The sequence below is a fragment of the Anopheles coluzzii genome, chromosome 3 (assembly GCF_943734685.1).
Source record: "Anopheles coluzzii chromosome 3, AcolN3, whole genome shotgun sequence".
NCBI classification, from domain to species: domain Eukaryota; kingdom Metazoa; phylum Arthropoda; class Insecta; order Diptera; family Culicidae; genus Anopheles; species Anopheles coluzzii.
Genome location: NC_064671.1, coordinates 45,431,214 through 45,449,042, shown reverse-complemented (window position 1 = coordinate 45,449,042; position 17,829 = coordinate 45,431,214). Strand labels below are relative to the sequence as shown.

At 40.5% G+C, this 17,829-nt stretch overlaps 3 protein-coding genes across 4 annotated transcripts; 1 reads left to right on the top strand and 2 right to left on the bottom strand.

Annotated features, from left to right (window-relative positions):
- Positions 1 to 830: 830 nt before the first annotated feature.
- Positions 831 to 7,294, bottom strand: LOC120955557 (ankyrin repeat domain-containing protein 13C). Of its 2 annotated transcripts, XM_040376541.2 has the most exons (7): positions 7,271 to 7,294; positions 7,057 to 7,176; positions 6,416 to 6,457; positions 3,968 to 4,072; positions 3,089 to 3,891; positions 2,763 to 3,010; positions 831 to 2,360 (listed from the first exon to the last, which is right to left on the bottom strand). In XM_040376541.2, the coding sequence occupies exons 2-7, from the start codon at positions 7,157 to 7,159 to the stop codon at positions 2,303 to 2,305; spliced, it is 1,359 nt and encodes a 452-aa protein (XP_040232475.1). In that variant the 5' UTR covers positions 7,160 to 7,176; positions 7,271 to 7,294; the 3' UTR covers positions 831 to 2,302. The 2 variants fall into 2 exon arrangements, with proteins under 2 accessions (XP_040232475.1, XP_040232477.1); XM_040376543.2 differs by lacking the exon at positions 7,271 to 7,294 and having other exon boundaries at positions 831 to 2,340; positions 7,057 to 7,264.
- A 5,470-nt stretch (positions 7,295 to 12,764) lies between these two features.
- On the top strand, positions 12,765 to 14,768 carry LOC120952913 (uncharacterized). Its single transcript, XM_049610028.1, has 3 exons — positions 12,765 to 13,097; positions 13,178 to 13,485; positions 13,567 to 14,768. Exons 2-3 carry the CDS (start codon positions 13,272 to 13,274, stop codon positions 14,754 to 14,756), a joined length of 1,404 nt encoding a protein of 467 aa, XP_049465985.1. The 5' UTR covers positions 12,765 to 13,097; positions 13,178 to 13,271; the 3' UTR covers positions 14,757 to 14,768.
- Positions 14,769 to 14,936: 168 nt separating this feature from the next.
- LOC120959603 (uncharacterized) lies at positions 14,937 to 16,572 on the bottom strand. Its single transcript, XM_049610029.1, has 2 exons — positions 16,202 to 16,572; positions 14,937 to 16,073 (listed from the first exon to the last, which is right to left on the bottom strand). The coding sequence occupies exon 2, from the start codon at positions 16,049 to 16,051 to the stop codon at positions 15,098 to 15,100; it is 954 nt and encodes a 317-aa protein (XP_049465986.1). The 5' UTR covers positions 16,052 to 16,073; positions 16,202 to 16,572; the 3' UTR covers positions 14,937 to 15,097.
- Between the last annotated feature and the right edge of the window lie 1,257 nt (positions 16,573 to 17,829).

Genomic DNA, 17,829 nt, shown 5'->3' with positions numbered 1-17,829 from the left:
CACGCTGGGTGAAGAGCTGGCAGGAGAAGAAGGTGTACGTCGGTGTCTGGAAGCGCGTCTGGGGACCGGTGCAGGTAACTGAATGGGTGCCAATTCCGAAACCACCGCCGGGCTGGACCAAACATCACTGAAAAGCACTAAGGCGTAAATAGTACTGTTAATGCATACCGTAGTTCTATACACGAACGTTATTCCTAAGTCATTCATTGCCGTATGGTTAGATGTAAAACAATAAATTCACCATTTCACTGTTGTGTAAAGTACAATAATTTGTGAAAAAGCTTGATATTAAAAACAATAAAACCAAATTCTATTCCATCGTGAACCTATTTCCATACCAGCAGATTGAGTCCCTCGGTCCATGGATCTAATTTATTCCTAGACAAAAACATATACTCGGAGCTGCCGGTGCCAGGTACTTGTTTGCTTGCATTCCATTCGAGCGCGAAACATTACTTGGCAACCGTGCCAACAAAACCAATCCCAAAACTATTAAGATCCGTAATGAGATAAATTCTACAAGCAGTATGCGCTAATGCCTCGCCTCGAATGAAGAGGTTATCGATGGAGGGAAAGATTTTGGGAAAGATGTGGAAAAGGGTACAGCAGCAGTACGTTCTATAGGATGATTAATTAACCGGCACTTTGTTGCCTTTGCAAATCCAATCCTTTGGTGGCGTCTTGCAAAAATTGCACTGCGTCTTAGTTCATCGCTACTACGCTACATCGCTACGTAGTTGTAAAGCTAAAAAGATGGCGTTAAAGAAGATTATTAGGTTGATTGGGATTAATTTTCTTTTTTTTTTCTTTCAACTTCAATACAAACATGGTTTAAATGAATGTTCTTTGTCATATTTGTTTTCTTCTTCCTCATGTTTTCCATTTCTTTACTCGACGCACAGTTTGTCCATCTAAGAAACATCTTACAAATTGCCGATTTTGGTTTAGAGACATCATATGTATGTATATCCGTTTGGTAGCAAGTGTTCGTGATTTGTATTCTCGACTCCTTCTCGACCCTCCCTCGATTCCTTTGACCATTGAACATGCACGACACTTCCACGAACCAGAGTTTTACATCTACACTCTTTCTAATGGGGTTGAACGACATTATCCTGGCCGACTCATATACACACACACATGCGCCCAAATAGTGAACACAGTGCAGCATCATGCAGCATCAAGTCACATACTAGCAGGAATTAAATAATATAATAGACAAATGGATGGGATTGGTAGAGCCAGGTAGATTCCATACACGGCAAAAGTTTGCGATTATCAAACATCTCCTTTCCTTCCTTCGACATTGGTATTTGGATTTAATGAAATTTGGTAAAATGTGTTTGTATCGTTCGGGCGATGCGCTTCTGCATTCCATTTCTGTATAGTTTGTTTAGTTTATATGTTTGCCAAATGCTATTATAAATTCGTTACCCACTACGTACACCAAAAATTTGTCTTCTTTTCTGTTTCTTAATTGCCTCCGCCCCTGCGGTTTACGCCTTGTTGGTCGGCAAACAATCCAAAATGATCCTCCAGTATAGTATTTATCGATTGCTCTGTTTTCGCTGCATTTGCCAACAAATGATATCGTTAGTATCTCTTCTCTTTTCGCTATTGCAGATATCGGTCAGCTGGAATTTATTTAGATAAACATAATATAAAAAAAACCTGTGAAACATTGCCCTGTATGTGTACGTTACTTATATCTTGTTGACTTTTACATTGTTTTTTCCTTCTAACAAATAAAAAGAGATCCAACAGCGGCTTGAAAGGTAGAAAATGTTACTAGAAGCCAAACTTCCATTCAAACGACCGTACCCCCTTCACACGTTTACATATCGCCGCTTTAATACAGCATGTGTAGGATAATAAAATACTATTCTAACAATTTTAATACCGTTTCCTCTACTGTCCTCTTATAACGCTATGAACGCTTTCCGCGATCTTTTCACGTTTACAACCTCACCACAGTATAGTGTTTTCCTGATTGGAGACAACCTCTGCTCTCTTCAGTGGTACAAATCATTCAAAACCAATTCGTAGATTATACCCAGAAACCGGCGGCTTAGAGAGTAAAGAGAACAACATGTCAATCCGTCCTGGCGAGTCTACATTGCTGTGATGAACAACATTCCTATCGTCGTCGACAAGCACGAGCCCAATGGCTGCGGAGGAGTTGAACACGAATAGTTCGCACCCCGGACACCGCGACCGGCTGCAAAGGCAGACAGCAGCGGAGCCAGCGGCTGCGGTACGGTTTGTCCAGGTTGGCTGGCAGCTAGCAGCAACGAGCACGCATTTAGTCGGTCGATATCGAAAGGTCATAAATCAGGAAATCTATGAAGTAAATAAGAAACCTAGCCGCGTTAATTATCGTTATCATGGGTGCCGTTACCAGGTGGACGGTGTGCTCTCACAGCAAGAAGGCATGAATATAGGCGTGAATCGTTTAGTTGAATGTTGGTGGCGTACGTTTGTTGTGCATTTTGAGAGACACAGGTGTGTGTGTGACAAATCAAGTGTATCGTGCGTTGATGTAGGTTGGTGCGAAATAAAATCGGGACGCGGACGGAAAACAAAATAGGATCGAAATAGAGCAAATATTCAGCAAGGGACGACAGTCGGAGTGATACAACAGATTACACAGAAAACGAAACACAGAAAACAAGAAAAAGAGCGAGAAGAAGAACGAGAAAGAGAAAAAACAAACGAGAGCAACGCATTAGATGGAACGCGGGAAAGGATATTGGCGGGTTTACCTCATCGTGTCCTCTTTGTAGTCCTCCGGAATGACGAACAGATCGGGCGAAATGTCGTCCCGGAACTCGAACTTTTGAAATGTGATCTTGGCCGACACCGTCGGTAGGATGGGGATGTCGATCTTCACCGGGAAGCCGCTGGGCAGTTTCAGCGTCACAAATTCCCGCAGCTTGCTGAAGTGCTTGAACGGTGCTATTACTTCCAGTACGTTTAGCAGCATGTCGACACTCAGCGGGAAGTCTTTGCTCTACGAAGGGGAGGAACATACGGACGCATAAAATACATGTTCATGCTGTATCTAGGGGTGTCCGACGGTTTTACTCACCATAGCTACTGTTGCTTTAAAATTTTTACTCGATTCCTTATAAACTAATTCACGACCCAAGTTTGGATACTGTCCTGGCTCAGCCGAAACGTAATCCTGCCAGGTGACTTCACAGTTCGGCGGTGGCTGGAGCGATTCCCTTCGATAGATCTCGCCATTCTGATCGATGCCGCCCTGCTGACCCTGGCCGCCCTTCGTCAGTGACTCCATCAGCGCTTTGTTTTTCTGCAGATCGTCTCGAGATAAGTGTTCGCGGCGCTTACGCTGCTCCAGCGTCAGCCCGTTTATTGTGTAGAGATCACTGTCGTACTGTCCGGCCACCGTTTCCCGCCGATCCTCGCGAAAGATCCAGCCGGATTGTGCTTTCGTGAAACTGATACCCTTCGTTGACATCTGCGCCGCAAGGATGTCGCTCGACATCAAGATATCGACCTCATCCTCAATCTCCATCTCGGTCTCTTCGTGTCGCACGTGCTGGTAACAACGACACTCGTTGTCGAGCGCCGTCAACGAGTCCTTTGGAGGGTTATCGCCTTTGAAAATGAACGAGATGTCGCCACGCTCCCAGCGCATATCGGAAAAATCAACCAGCGTCGTATCCAGCCGGATCGAACAGCCGGATTTGTGAATTTTGCACACGTCAGAGGGAAGGATACGGGAGATAAGTGGCACCCAGGAATGAAAGTCCCACTTGAGCTCCATGTAGAAGTCACCCATCTGCTTTAGGGCTTTCACCAGGTTCGGGCGACGTTGTTCCATTTGTTCGCGTGCCTGTTGCTTCAATTTGCGCAACAGTGAACTTACTGAAAAGCGGAAAAAATTAAAAACATCAACTTTGATAAAGCCGAGACGAGGGGGGCTGTTCAAATCACGACGTACTTATTTGACGATCTCCGTATGAGATCGCTTCCGCTAGGGGTGACCATCCTTGAGAATTTTTCACTTTAACCGGTGCGCCATGTGCAAGCAATAAGAAGATACATTCTGAAAGATGTACAACAAAATAAAAACATTAATAATTATAAGCAAACAAAGTAGATAAATATACAAACTAATTAATAAAACAATGTTAAACTATCTAAAACTAAGCCGGGCAATGATTTCTCATGCCAAATTTCATTTGTGTTTTGAGTAATCCGAGTACAATGAAATATGATAAGAGGACCAGAAGAAAAAGAGGTCTAAGATAAGCCCGATTACAATGTATTGCTCTGGGAATAAGAAAAAATGTTTAAACAGAAGGTAAAAGACTAGGAAGAAAATAAATAAAATTATTTTTTTCATCTGATTTGATTTTAACAATGTACATCTATTATGAACTTTACCAGAATCGATAGAAACGTTGTTTTATTACCATTTGCGGCTTAAAAAGCATTTCAATCGAATAGAGGGATAAGAGTAATTTCAGTATTATGCGTTTTCAGCATTTCATTTTTTTCGTAAAAGTATTTCAGTCTAAAAGACGGATAAGAGGAATTTCAGTATTATGCTTTTCTCGTTATGCTGCTCATCGATATTTTAAAAATAAATATTTTCGCACGAATTTTACTACACGATCGCTGCTACAGTGAAGGGAGAAAAAACACATTAAAAAAGGATGCGCTTGGGTAGCGATATTGGAAAAAAGTGTGAAAAAAAGGTCGCTTCAAAAATGAAAGCTTCTTTCGCAACCCGCACATGGACAGGGACTGCTTCCTTTCGAGCCAGGAATGTAGTCAGTTGCGTGACTATAAATAAACAAATGAAAACTCCACAGCGCACAGCGAAGCTTTGGTTCAAAAGACCACACCAACACGAGCCATCGAACCGCCGCTAGCCATGGAGGTCAGCGAGAGCGCAATCAATAAAGATGCTAGAGTGAAGAGGAAAGATTGGGTAAAAAGAAGGTTTGCCGCGAAAAACGGAAATCAAGAATCCTCGGCTGTCTTCCACGTCCATTTATTTCACCGTATCTTTTCCATCGGCCGTAGTGCAGTGTATCGCGACTCGGCAATAATTCCGAGGGCAAGGCGAGGAAGGTAACAGGGCTAAATCAAGGTTACTATTAAACGGCGGTATTCGTGTCGTTTCCTTCTAACTAATAATGTTCATTGAGGTCATCCGGTGTACCGGGAATGAGAACGTCTAGGATAATAGCAAGTGCAGAAATAATGATAGAAATTTCTATTTCTAATCAAATTGCCTACGGCAAAGATGAATCATTAGTTTGAAATGTTGAAAAAAGCTCAATGCATTACTTATCTGAATACAATCAGAGGGAATTAAAATAAACGTTTTAATCATGATTCTATTTTATCTATATCTATAAAATAAGTCGACAGTCACCGTGAGTAGATTTCAAAGCTATTAAAATTAATTCTTTTGCCCAAAACGGATTGGCTTTCTATCATTTTGTTGCAATTTCCGGATGAGTAACATATAGGCTCATGGAGTTCGTAGGTATTGGCAAAACAATTTTTCTTATCTCAACGTTTGATGCGAACTTCTGCTAACCGATGTGCTTCTGCTCTATTACATTGTCACCATTGTTGATTATCTAACGGCAAAGTGTGACTGGGGAGAAGTCTATTAGAAAACGATTCCAATTAAATTGCTCCCCTTCTCCAAAAGAGTAGTATAAAGATTTTTTTTCGGTTTCGAGTCGATTTCGTCCACCGGCAATGAGCAGCCACCTGTTCAAGTGGCCACCGAATGCGACACTCGGCTGATAAGCGTCAGACGAGATGAGAGGTGGAGTGTATGGGTACAACTTATGGTTTATCAGCACCGGCAAGGCTGAGGAACTCGAGGGAATGTATGTGCCATTGTACTAAAGATAAATAACTATCAATGAGGTGTGCTTCATCGGTAACAGACACTGGCAAAAGCTATAAACCTGCCGCAGATCAACATGGTTCCATCCAGTTTGTTAAGGTCGCTCTCATGCACGGTTTAAACGTGCGGGCAAACACACACACCACACACACACATACACACGACACTGTTATCACTCATCTGCACGCAGAAAATGCACCGAAGCGTGTCACTGTGCAGATCATCTCGTTACACCGCAGTTCGCCGTTATGTAGCTTGCATAATGTCTTTCGGTTAACTCTCCTTTCGAATACACCACACTTTCTAAACAAACGGTGCAAAATTTGGAGACCTCATAAGACACACACACACACTGTAGTCATTAAACATTGATTTCGTAATATTGAGTTTATCAGAAGCTTCGATGCACAAAAATGACCAAATTAGAAGCAATCGAATGAATGTGAGTGGCCATTTGAGCTGACTAGCGAGGTGCCTGATTTGTTGACGACATGCTCCTGCTGATATAATTACCTTTCTTTCCCAGCATAACAGCCAAATGGAGTGGAGTGTTTCCTAAAATGAAAAGAAAAGTAAATTGAATGATTCATTCGAGTAAGATAACCATAAATTGTTCAAAAGGAGCACCACTGTTTACATGGTAAACTATTTACAAACAAAACTATTTCGAGAGTCGCGATTTCGTTCTCTCTCTCACTCTCTCACTCTTCCTCTTTTGATGTGAGTGGATTTTCCTTCCGAAATATGTTTTATCTCACTCATGCTACAGCGCAAAGCTACACTAAAGTCTACCGCAAATGTACACTAACGCTATTCGTTTCTATATTGACGAATTGACGCACAATCTTGAATTCCATTAACTGATTAAGTCAGTCACTTTGGTTTGACTAATGCTCAATCATCCCCAAGTATACAGCCCGAGTGTAGCCTCAAAGGAAAGGAACATGAAAGGAAAATAAAATCCAGGTAACACTGCCTCGCACCATTTCGCTGTTGCGTGGATACCCTCAGCGAGGAAACTTATCGATGCATGAATACGATTATCACGTCCCGTTTGTCGCCTTCCGCTAGCGCAGCGGAACAAGCAATTCGCGATTCAAGGTGCTCCGATTCGTTCCGATCCACGTGAAGCAATTGGTACAGTTTTCACTTACCATGTTTGTCCTTTTCAGCTATTTCGTGAGTCCGGAGCAGCAGCGATAGCTTACGGGTATCACCGTTAAAGACGCACTCATGCAGCGGAAACGAGTCCGTCATTATTTCGCCGACTTGTGCTGCAATTGAGAGAAAACATTTTACTGAGCCACACGCACTATTCGCGACGCGCAGCAGTCGATTTTTTCTCGACTTCTTCCGTTGTTGCCCTACCGAGTGCCACCTACCTCCACGAACCAAGGTGGATTAAAAATATCAGGTGGTGGATTAGGGCCTTTGGGGGGTCGCCATAGTTGAGGGACTTTACGTCATTTTAGAACCGTTAACCATTGGTTTCCACACACATAGCTTAGCAAATAGAACAGATTTCTATGTTATTATGTTGATTTTTGTGTGTCTATTGATTTTATCGAAAAAATTAGATTTATTAACAAAAAAATTGATGATTTGTTTATGCACGAAATTTAAAATCATGTGAGTAAGAGTTCTAATCTCACGTAAATTGTCCATACGGCTCGTAGATAATGAGGAATTAATGTAAAAATTGAAAAATATAATGATTTCTTAGTTTTTATCATCAAAAATGTTAAAAACACAATGAATTATAGAATATATTCACGGAATAACACAAAATAACATACTTTAAACCATGTTTTAATGTTAAATAAGAACTCGCAAACTCCAAAATATATTTTTAAAGAACATTTAATCGAAAAAATGCGGTAGGTAAATTATATGAACAAATTAAATAAATGTAAACAAAGTTTGAATCCTGGGGACCTTACGTCAAGTGACGAATTGTCAAAATGCACTAGAGTCCACCACCTGATATTTTTAAATCCACCTTGTCCACGAACAGCATTTTCACCTTTCGGAATTTGTTTTGACCAAATGTCAAACTTCGGGGGGTTTGCCGCGAGCTGTCATTCCCCCGTCGTTCAGCAGTCCCGGTGCAAAATCTACAATAATTATAGGGCATACATAACCAGAGTGACCAGAAAACCCCATTTATCTGTATTCCTACCGATTTTTGATATACAGTAGAACGTCGATTATCCGGGGACGGATTAACCGGCAGGCGGCTTAACCGTGCGCATAAATCTGACAGCTGTTCATGCGTACAGCGAATGTTTGCAGCGATAGTCAAGTGGGTAACCAGTTTCTTATGCAGCTCTGTAGTGTCTCTGTAGTGATATTTTGGAAATTCATTTTTGTTCATGAACAGTTGTTAAACCTATAGTTATTGATTAAAATAATATTCTACTAAAGATTAATCGATTGATTCCAGGTGAATTAATCATAAAACTAGTGAATTTCATTTATTTTATATGCGTTTGACATTTCTTGGACCATTATCCGTGCAAGTCGATTAACCGGCAACCGTCCGGTCCCGAGCTGCCCGGATAATCGACGCTCTACTGTACCTACCGACTCTCAGATGAGTCTTCTAAAACCACCGACAAACCCACGTGACACTGGCGTTACAAAAGTGTCCCACACGAAAGTACTGTCATTTACCAGTGAGGCGATCACTTCTGTCAAAGTAAGCTCTGTTCACTGCTACTTCGATGTAAACAACTTTTCTAAATACAAATTGCGAAGGAAGTGTGAGGCAAGATTTTGTGAGAATTATTGGACAAAACACCCAGGAAAATCATTTTATAAGTTTCCAAATCAATGCAAAAGATGTGAGAAGTACATAAAACAATACGCATTGGAATTTGCGAAGAAAAACAAAAAGGGGATTTAGCAGTTTCTTCTCTGTGTCAGTGTAGTAAGCGAATAATTATAGAGATATCGCTAGTGTTTAACGTATTTTCATTTGAAATAAGGAGACAACTATTTAAGCTCATTTTGTTCGAAGTGTCACGTCGGTTTGTCGGTGCGAAAACTACCGATTTTTCATTTATCCTACCAAAAATCACAAATTTGTTTCGTAATGCTGACCAAAAAGTCATAAAACCATTTCCCAAATCACTTAATGTATTAAAATCTATTTGGAAATCACTAGCAACCAGAACCAGAAGTTCAATAGAGACAACAAAGGCCCGTGTCTGTACTTCATGAGATGCGATGATACCGGACGCACTTGTAATTTTTTATATAGGATTTGACAGATAACGTCGGACGACGAATTCGCACCTTCGACGTTATCTGTTAAATCCCATATAATTCTCATCTGATAAAATCGCATCTGATCAGCGTTGCCACCGCCCTTAGGCCGCAAATACCCCAAATAGCCAAAATTTCTTAAGCAGCCAATTTTGGCATGCTAAAGATCTTAACAAACCTTCAAGTTTAATCATGAACCCTACACATTTTGCATATCAGCCGCAGGGTTCCAAAGGCTACCGAGTGCTAAGTAAAAGCGCCTCAATTCCGCAAAGTACTTCTTATCTCTTAATCAGCCACAAAGTACGACATCGAAACGGTTTTTTGTTAAACAGCCTTAAATCAGCTTTCGAGTTCGAGCTGGTTATTTGGGACAAGACGCGCGTTTCCGCGCCCGGCATTGAAATGAAATGTCATTCGAACGCGCCACCGCGGAAACGCAGAGATGCTCATGCTGGATGTCTCTGCGAAAATTTAATACGCGTTTGAACGCGCCCGTGGAATCGCGCGACACAAGCCATCTTGTATCGATGTCATGCATTAAAAAGCTATAAAGTTCCACCAAGTTTAGTACACGTTCTTAACAAGCGTTTAAGTTCCATCGGCAACCCTACACATAGTGCTAATCAGCCACAAAGTTCCAAATAGTACCGCGTGCTTGTTAAAAAGCTTTATGGTTGCACCAAGTACCGTTTCATCTCTTGATCACCCACAAAGTATGACATTGGAACGATTTTTCGTTAAACAGCCCGAAATCAGCTATGGAGTTTGAGCTGACTATTAGGGTTTATCTCCTTAATCTCCTTAAATCGTGCCGCCCTTAACGGGCGCCTCGACACCATCTTACCTCCACAATTTAGGTCTACCACGCTCGCTCTGTCTTTGTAGACAACCTAAAAAGAGTTTACGGGCTGGGTCGTCCGTTTCCATGCGTACAACATGTTCAGCTCACCAGATGCTGTCGAGCTTGATACGCTGCACGACAGTGAGGACGCCGTCAAATAGCTCGTCGTTATAACGGCTCCCCCCTCGTCCTTTCACACATACGGGGCCAAGAATCCTTCTGTGTATCATACTCTCGAACGCGGCCAGAAGGGTTTCATTAGATTTGGACAATGTCCATGTCTCAGAGACGTATGGGAGTACCGGAACTATATAAGTACTATATAGTCCTAGCTTGGTCCGTCGCGACAGGTTCTTTGAGGTGAACTGATATCTAAGACTGTAAAATTAACGATTGGCAGCATCCTTGCTCGCAACCCATGCAAGCTATTGTTGTAACTGACCCTTGAACCGAAATAGGTGAATTCTTGGACGACTTCAAATGTAAGTTCACCTATCTGTACGTCACACTCAAGCTATCTGTACCTATCTGTACGTCACAATCTGTACGTCAAGATGGTTCCCGATGTTTCCACCCTCCAGTCCCGGATCGCCCTCTTTAGCGCCAAGTTGAATAGGAGACATGCCCTGAGAATTATCCATCCACCTTCACCTGGCAAGTGACGTTGGTCATAATCATTCTAACTAGCCTTATCAGTTTGGTCGGGATTCCAAAAGAGCTCATAGCGTCGTATAGTTTTACCCTGACTATGCTATCATGTGCAGCTTTGAAGTCAATGAAGAGATGGTATGTCATGTGTCTCTATTTTCTCTAATATCTGAATCTCATGGAGCCGCATGGTGAATCTCGCTTCGTTGATATGACCGGTACGATTTATCAACAAAACATACACAAGTAACAATTGACAGCTAGATCTAGGACAGCGGGGGTGGGAAATATCGACATACAGGTAGCGAGGGGGTATGGTGACTTCGAACCGTTCAGATGATGTGTGGAGAGAAAGAGACAGGCACATAAAAGAGCGAAAGCGAAAATGACAGTCGGTCAAATTTGAACGTAAACAAACCGGCATCATCATTCCAGCATCGTTGTCGGCCAAGTCAAGTTAAACATTGTTAGTTCAGTTAACAAAATAAGAGTTTATTCCAAGTGTTTTAATTGAAAATGGAGAACGTGAAGCGTGCTAGGAAAAGTGGTATGCTAAGCAAGCTTGGGCAGGCGATAAGGGAGGAGTGCGAGCGAGAATGGGAAGCGGAAAACCAACCAGGAACCAGCCGACGCCAAGAAGCACCAGGTACATTTTCTTTATTATTTTGTGGCGTCACTTTAGCTAAAACCCCAAGTGAAAGCTTCATAAAATGCTTTAAAAATAATAAGAAAAATGGTGTTCAAAAGTATCAGTGATATTAAATAAGATCAACCAGTGCAGTGTGTTTAAATGCATGACAAGTGGCATTTGAAGCAAAATTTACTCGACAACTATATTCCTTCATGTCACGCCAGATTGTCTCAGAATTAACGCGTGTGATTACCGTTAAAAGTCCTTCAATATCGGGAAGGTGGTAAAATGTTCATACATGCATCTGTGACAAGCCGGTGGCTTCTATTTTAGATAACTTATGCTTATTGCTGGCCCTTAAGTGTTTAACGTTCTGTTTCTTTTTACATTTCACTTTCAGTGATTGAAATTCCGCACGCTGGTTCGGAATTCGTTGATGAGAATGCCTCCGATCAAGAAGTATTTGACGACGATGAGCCCGAAGAAGAATGGTTGGAGGAATGGCTGAACGAAAGTGACGAAGATGAAGGCGAAGATAATTAGCATACAGAAAATTATGTTACGGATCCTCAATCTGAAAACATATTATCAAGGAAATTACGAATGTGGGCCCTATCTCATCGAATAACCCACACAGCTATAAATGATTTGCTTGGGATCATACGCGAGACAACGGAATATTACGTTCCAATGGATGCAAGGACGTTTCTGAAAACTCCCGTGAACGTCAGACAAAATATTACCACAGTGGCAGGAGGACAGCTATGTAGTGATGGGTCAAGTAGCACTTTTTACTGTGTGGTGCGGTGCTACCACACACAATTAAGTGTGCGGTGTTTTGGTGGTACCACTTTTGTGCAACCGCACAATTTTGTGCAACCGCACAATTTTGTGCAACCGCACGATTTTGTGCAACAGCACATTTGTGTGGTACCGCACGATTTTGTGGTACCGCACAATTTTGTGGTACCGCACAATTTTGTGGTATCGCACAATTTTGTGCTATAGCACAATTTTGTGCGCGCACTCTTTTGTGCTATGACGCAATTTTGTGCGCAAGCAATTTTGCGGTAGAGCACAATTTTATGGTACAGCACAATTTTGTGGTAGAGCATAGTTTTTAGTTTTAGATTTAATTCTTTACTATGCCCTATTCATTCTTCACAAGCCCCGAATAGAAATCAAGGGGCCCAATTGTGGCATCACAAAAACTGTCGGCAGAACCAAACCGACGTAGCACGAGAATATAGAAACGCACATTCAATGTGGTAACACTTAATATAGTTGCGCCAAACTGTGCGCACACAAAATTGTGCTATAGCTCAAAACTATACTCTACCACAAAATTGTACTTTACCACAAAATTGTGCTCTATCACAAAATTGTGCACTACCACAAAATTGTGCTCTACCCCAAAATTGCTTGCGCACAAAATTGCGTCATAGCACAAGATAGTGCGCGCACAAAATTGTGCTATAGCACAAGATAGTGCGCGCACAAAACTGTGCGGTACCACACAATTGCGCTGTTGCACAAAATCGTGCGGTTGCACAAAATCGTGCGGTTGCACAAAATCGTGCGGTTGCACAATATCGTGCGGTTGCACAAAATCGTGCGGTTGCACAAAATCGTGCGGTTGCACAAAATTGTGCGGTTGCACAAAAGTGGTACCACAATTTTGTTTAGTGTGCAAATGTGCTCACACATATTGATGTGCTGTGCGTGCGTGGTAGCACTGTGCTACTTGACCCATCACTACAGCTATGGTACCAAGGGATCGAAAAGACGCTTCAGTGCCATTTTAAGTAATAATTAAAATCTAAAGTAACATGATTTTTCCATCTCACAAATGATATATACATACATTTTTTTTCATTTATTACAGAAACACGACGCCTACTGTGGACAAATTTGCTTTAAATCTCTTCGTAGATGGGCTTCCGTTACATAACAGTGGCCCTACGCAATTATGGCCAATAATGGCGCAGATTCACGAGCTTCCGGAGGTGCCTGTCTTGGTGCTAGGCATTTTCTGTGGTTCGTCGAAACCTGACAACGTGGAGGATTATCTTCGTCAATTGGTAGACGACCTTAATCGTGTTATGGACCAAGGAGTCACAATCAACAAAACAAAAATTGGAATTGATCTTCGTGTTATCATCGCCGATTCTCCCGCCCGAGCGTTCATAAAAGGTAAGTTTATCAAAGAAAAATGTATACATCTAATTTGTAGTGTTTATTACTAAATTCCTCTTTTTTTTATTCATTTGTCAGGTGTGGCGAATTTCAATGCAGCGAACGGGTGTATAAAATGTAAAATTGTGGGAAAAAAGGACAAAAAAACCCACAGAATGGTATTTGAAGGAACAGCTGAACCGAGGACAAACAAGGAATTTAGGCAAGGAGATTATGAAATAAGCCATCAGAAACGACCAACACCGTTATTAGATATTAAGGATAAAGATATTATTAAGATCTTAAGCATAGCAGACGATTTACACTTACTACATTTAGGAATAGCAAAAAAATTAGGAAAAGGATATGCCGAAGGTAGTTTAGCACCGTTTCCGAAGTGGAACGAAGAAGATAGAGAGGAAATTTCTAAAATTCTAGCAAAGACAAAGTTACCTGCAGAGATAAATAGGGCAATGAGGCCACTGAAATATTTAGCTTATTGGAAGGGGTCCGAATATCGTACATTTCTCAATCATATTAGCATAGCATTACTTAGAGGTAGAATTCACGATGATGCTTATCATCATTTTAAACTCTTTTATGTTGCAATTACATTGTTTTCCAGCAATCATTTTAAAAATCATTGGGATTACGCGGAAGCTCTTTTAAAACAATTTGTTGAGGATTTCGGTTTAATTTATGGCAAATCTCACATTACCAGTAATGTTCACAATCTTTTACACATAGCTGAAGATGTACGTGAATTCGGACCCCTTCCAACAATATCCTCATATCCCTTTGAAAGCCGGTTAAATTTTCTTAAAAGGCTAGTTAGAACAGGTCATAGAACGTTAGAACAAATAGTATGTAGGTTAACAGAACTTAATGAGCTAGAAGCAAGTGAAAGCAAGGAGAAAATGGTTTATCCAATTATTAAACATAAGAAAGATGAGGTTAAATTGTACATAACAGATAAATTTCAATTAAGGAAAGGTGATAGGAACGGTTGGTTTTTAACCAAAGATAATAAGCTTATTAGGTATAGTAGCGTTAAGCAGGTTCCAGGATCGTATATCATAGAAGGACATCAATTAGCAGAAACACAACCAGCATTTAGTTATCCGAACCGTTCGGAAGTTATTTATAATTATATAGGTAGAGTATCAGATATTCCAACCGACGTAGTTAAAGTAGATTTAAACAATGTAAAAGTTAAATTGGTAGCGGTTTCTGTTGATGATGGCGAATCGTTTTATTTTAGTCCGCTCATGCATACTTTATTGGAATAAAACATATATTTAGTGATCTGTAGCCTGGCTAGTTGGATTACATCCTACACATGAATGCATGTATTGCTCTCAAATAAAAATAATTTCAAGAAAGGAGTCTTATTACCATAAATACAGAACTTTTCGAATAACATATAATTTAAAAAATATAAAACAAGATATATCCCATCCTTGAGTTCCATTATTTATCACATTTAATTTCAGTTTTGATATTCGTAATACAGTTGAAAGAAACTTAACCTATTATCCCTATTTGGTATAGTTCATCACAGTTCATCATAACGAAAGGAAAAAAATATCTAAAAAGCTTATAACTAATAACTATATCCCTGATATAAAAATTACGTTTCTGATATTCTTCGTTTCTTTGTCGTTTCTAACTTTTCGATTTTTGAAGGCTTGCAATTGTAAAATTTTTTGTTTAGGAATGTTTTTACGTAGGCGTCAGTAAGCTCTGTCAATCGATTGCCTCCAATCAATTTTAGTAGACTTAAAATTTGCGTATACTTCGAGAAGCAAATTTTAGGTCCCTGCTTGCCTTCTCCGGTCCAGCAACATTTCTTCAAAAAATCTTTTTCGAAAAAAAGATCGAGAACAATTGTTAACCGTTTGTCAAAATCTGTGACATCCGTTAATATATGCACGATTTGACAAACTAGGTTTACCATATACGTACCATTTTGTAACGATTGTTCAAATTTGTTTAGGCTATGTTCATCGCTTATCCTGTCTACTTCAAATGACCTAGGGACGGTATATTCGTTTCTACACACGTTGTTCATTATCATCGAAACCTGCGGTGATAACTTCTCCAGCATTTTAACAGCAATGTCAATCTTCCTTTCAATCCTTTCTTCTCGATTCATCTTTGAATATGCGATATCAGTTGCAGATACTGATGGTTTAGGTGCTATTGGTGGTTTGGATGCTATTGGTGGTTTGGATGCTATTGCCGGTTTTGGTGCTACTGTAGGTTTGAATGTTGTGCTAGTTTTTGGAGCCATTGGAAGTTTAGGAACAGAAGCAGGATCAGAAAGAACTTTGGGTTTAGGAGGAATCGCAGGTTTTGTTGATCCTGGTTGTGAGTGAGGACGAGAATGCGTTGCTGTGGATGTTGATTGTAGGGGGGCACTAATATGCATAAAAGCTGGCGGAGATGATGATCGGGAAGTGCTGGAATGAACAGCTTTCGGCGGAACTATCAATATGTTGTCTATGATGGTGATGCCACGAGACGAAGTCGGTAGAACTGCTCTGTTTCTTTCATTATTGGGTGTCTCATTATTATCAGCCATGTTTCTATTATATCCGCTAATCCTAAAATGATGAATCAATACCATTACATATTGATTAATAACACCCATGATGGCAGGACACCTGAATGGCCGTGCGGTTAACAGACCGGACTACCAATCAATCAGTCCCATTTCAATTCTAATAACAACCTCTTTCAAATCTATATCCACAGGAACACCAAAGGAGCGACACGACGCAACGATATCAAGCGAGAATCACTGTTGAAAGAAAGCGACAACTGGAACGACAATACAAGGCAGTGCAGATGGGTGGGGGTGTAAACAACAAGTGCTGAGGAAGGGGAAAGTTCGCTTTTTTTATGTATTCAATTGTAAACATGTACAAAACAAGGTTCTTCCTTTGTTCAGACCAGTGTAAATTTTTTCCGCCATGACAGTCGATATAGCCGCCATCTTGGATTTTGAACATCGGCCTTTCGACATGCGCAAACATTAACCAACCGTTCCTCCAAATGCTGAAAAAGAGGGATCGTGGTGAATTTGGCAGTGGTGAATTGTTACTTGTGTAGTACAAAACCATAATTAATGAAGGGGACTCTCAAAAACAAGGAGTTCATGATGAAAATTTGTTTATGAGTGGAGGGAAGGTCAGTTTTCATTTGCTGGAAGCCTTACATTTTTTTATAGATTTACAACTTTAACCAAATGGGTTTAAAAAAAATATATTTTAGCTTCTTTCATTATTTTTTTTTGTTTAAGACACATTTTTTTTCACACGATTCGAAATTAAAAAAATATAAATAAAAAATGTTTTCATGTTAAGGACAGCTCAATTGCTGTCGATGCGGTTACCGACTGTCGCTAGGCTATAAAAAATCGTGAGCTTTTCGAAAAATTTGTTCATATTTCACATTTTTTAGATGGCAGTCTTAACGACTGTCTGTCGTTTATAATTTGACGATCGTTTGTTGCTAGGAGACCCATACAAAAATAAAAGATAGTTGGATAATTTGCTTCACGAAATGTGCTAATGGTATAAAACCACCGACAAACCGACGTGACACTGGCGTTACAAAAGTGTCCCACACCAAGGTGTGTTTATTAAGGAGGTGAATTGTTAGCGCGTTTTCCGGGCGCCATCATTGAGTATTGTTATGTCAAATCGCATACAATTTTCTATACCCCCCTCCAGCCCTCCACGATTTTAATACCGGAGCCCCCAGTATTGTTATGTCAAGTCGTGAAATGTCAATTTGCTCTGAAGCACTTCACCTCCTAATCAAGGTGTATGGATATTAGGAGGTGAAGTGCTTCAGAGCAAATTGACATTTCACGACTTGACATAACAATACTGGATGCTCCGGTATTAAAATCGTGGAGGGCTGGAGGGGGGTATAGAAAATTGTATGCGATTTGACATAACAATACTCAATGATGGCGCCCGGAAAACGCGCTAACAATTCACCTCCTTAATAAACACACCTTGCTCCTAATATCCATACACCTTGTCCCACACGAAAGTACTGTCATTTACCAGTGAGGCGAACACTTCTGTCAAAGTAAGCTCTGTTCACTGCTGCTTCGATGTAAACAACTTTTCTAAATACAAATGGCGAAGGAAGTGTGAGGCAAGATTTTGTGAGAATAATTGGACAAAACACACAGGAAAATCATTTTATAAGTTTTCAAATCAATGCAAAAGATGTGAGAAGTACATAAAACAATACGCATTGGATTTTGCGAAGAAAAACAAAAAGGGGGTTTAGCTGTTTCTTCTCTGTGTCAGTGTAGTAAGCGAATAATTATAGAGATGGCGC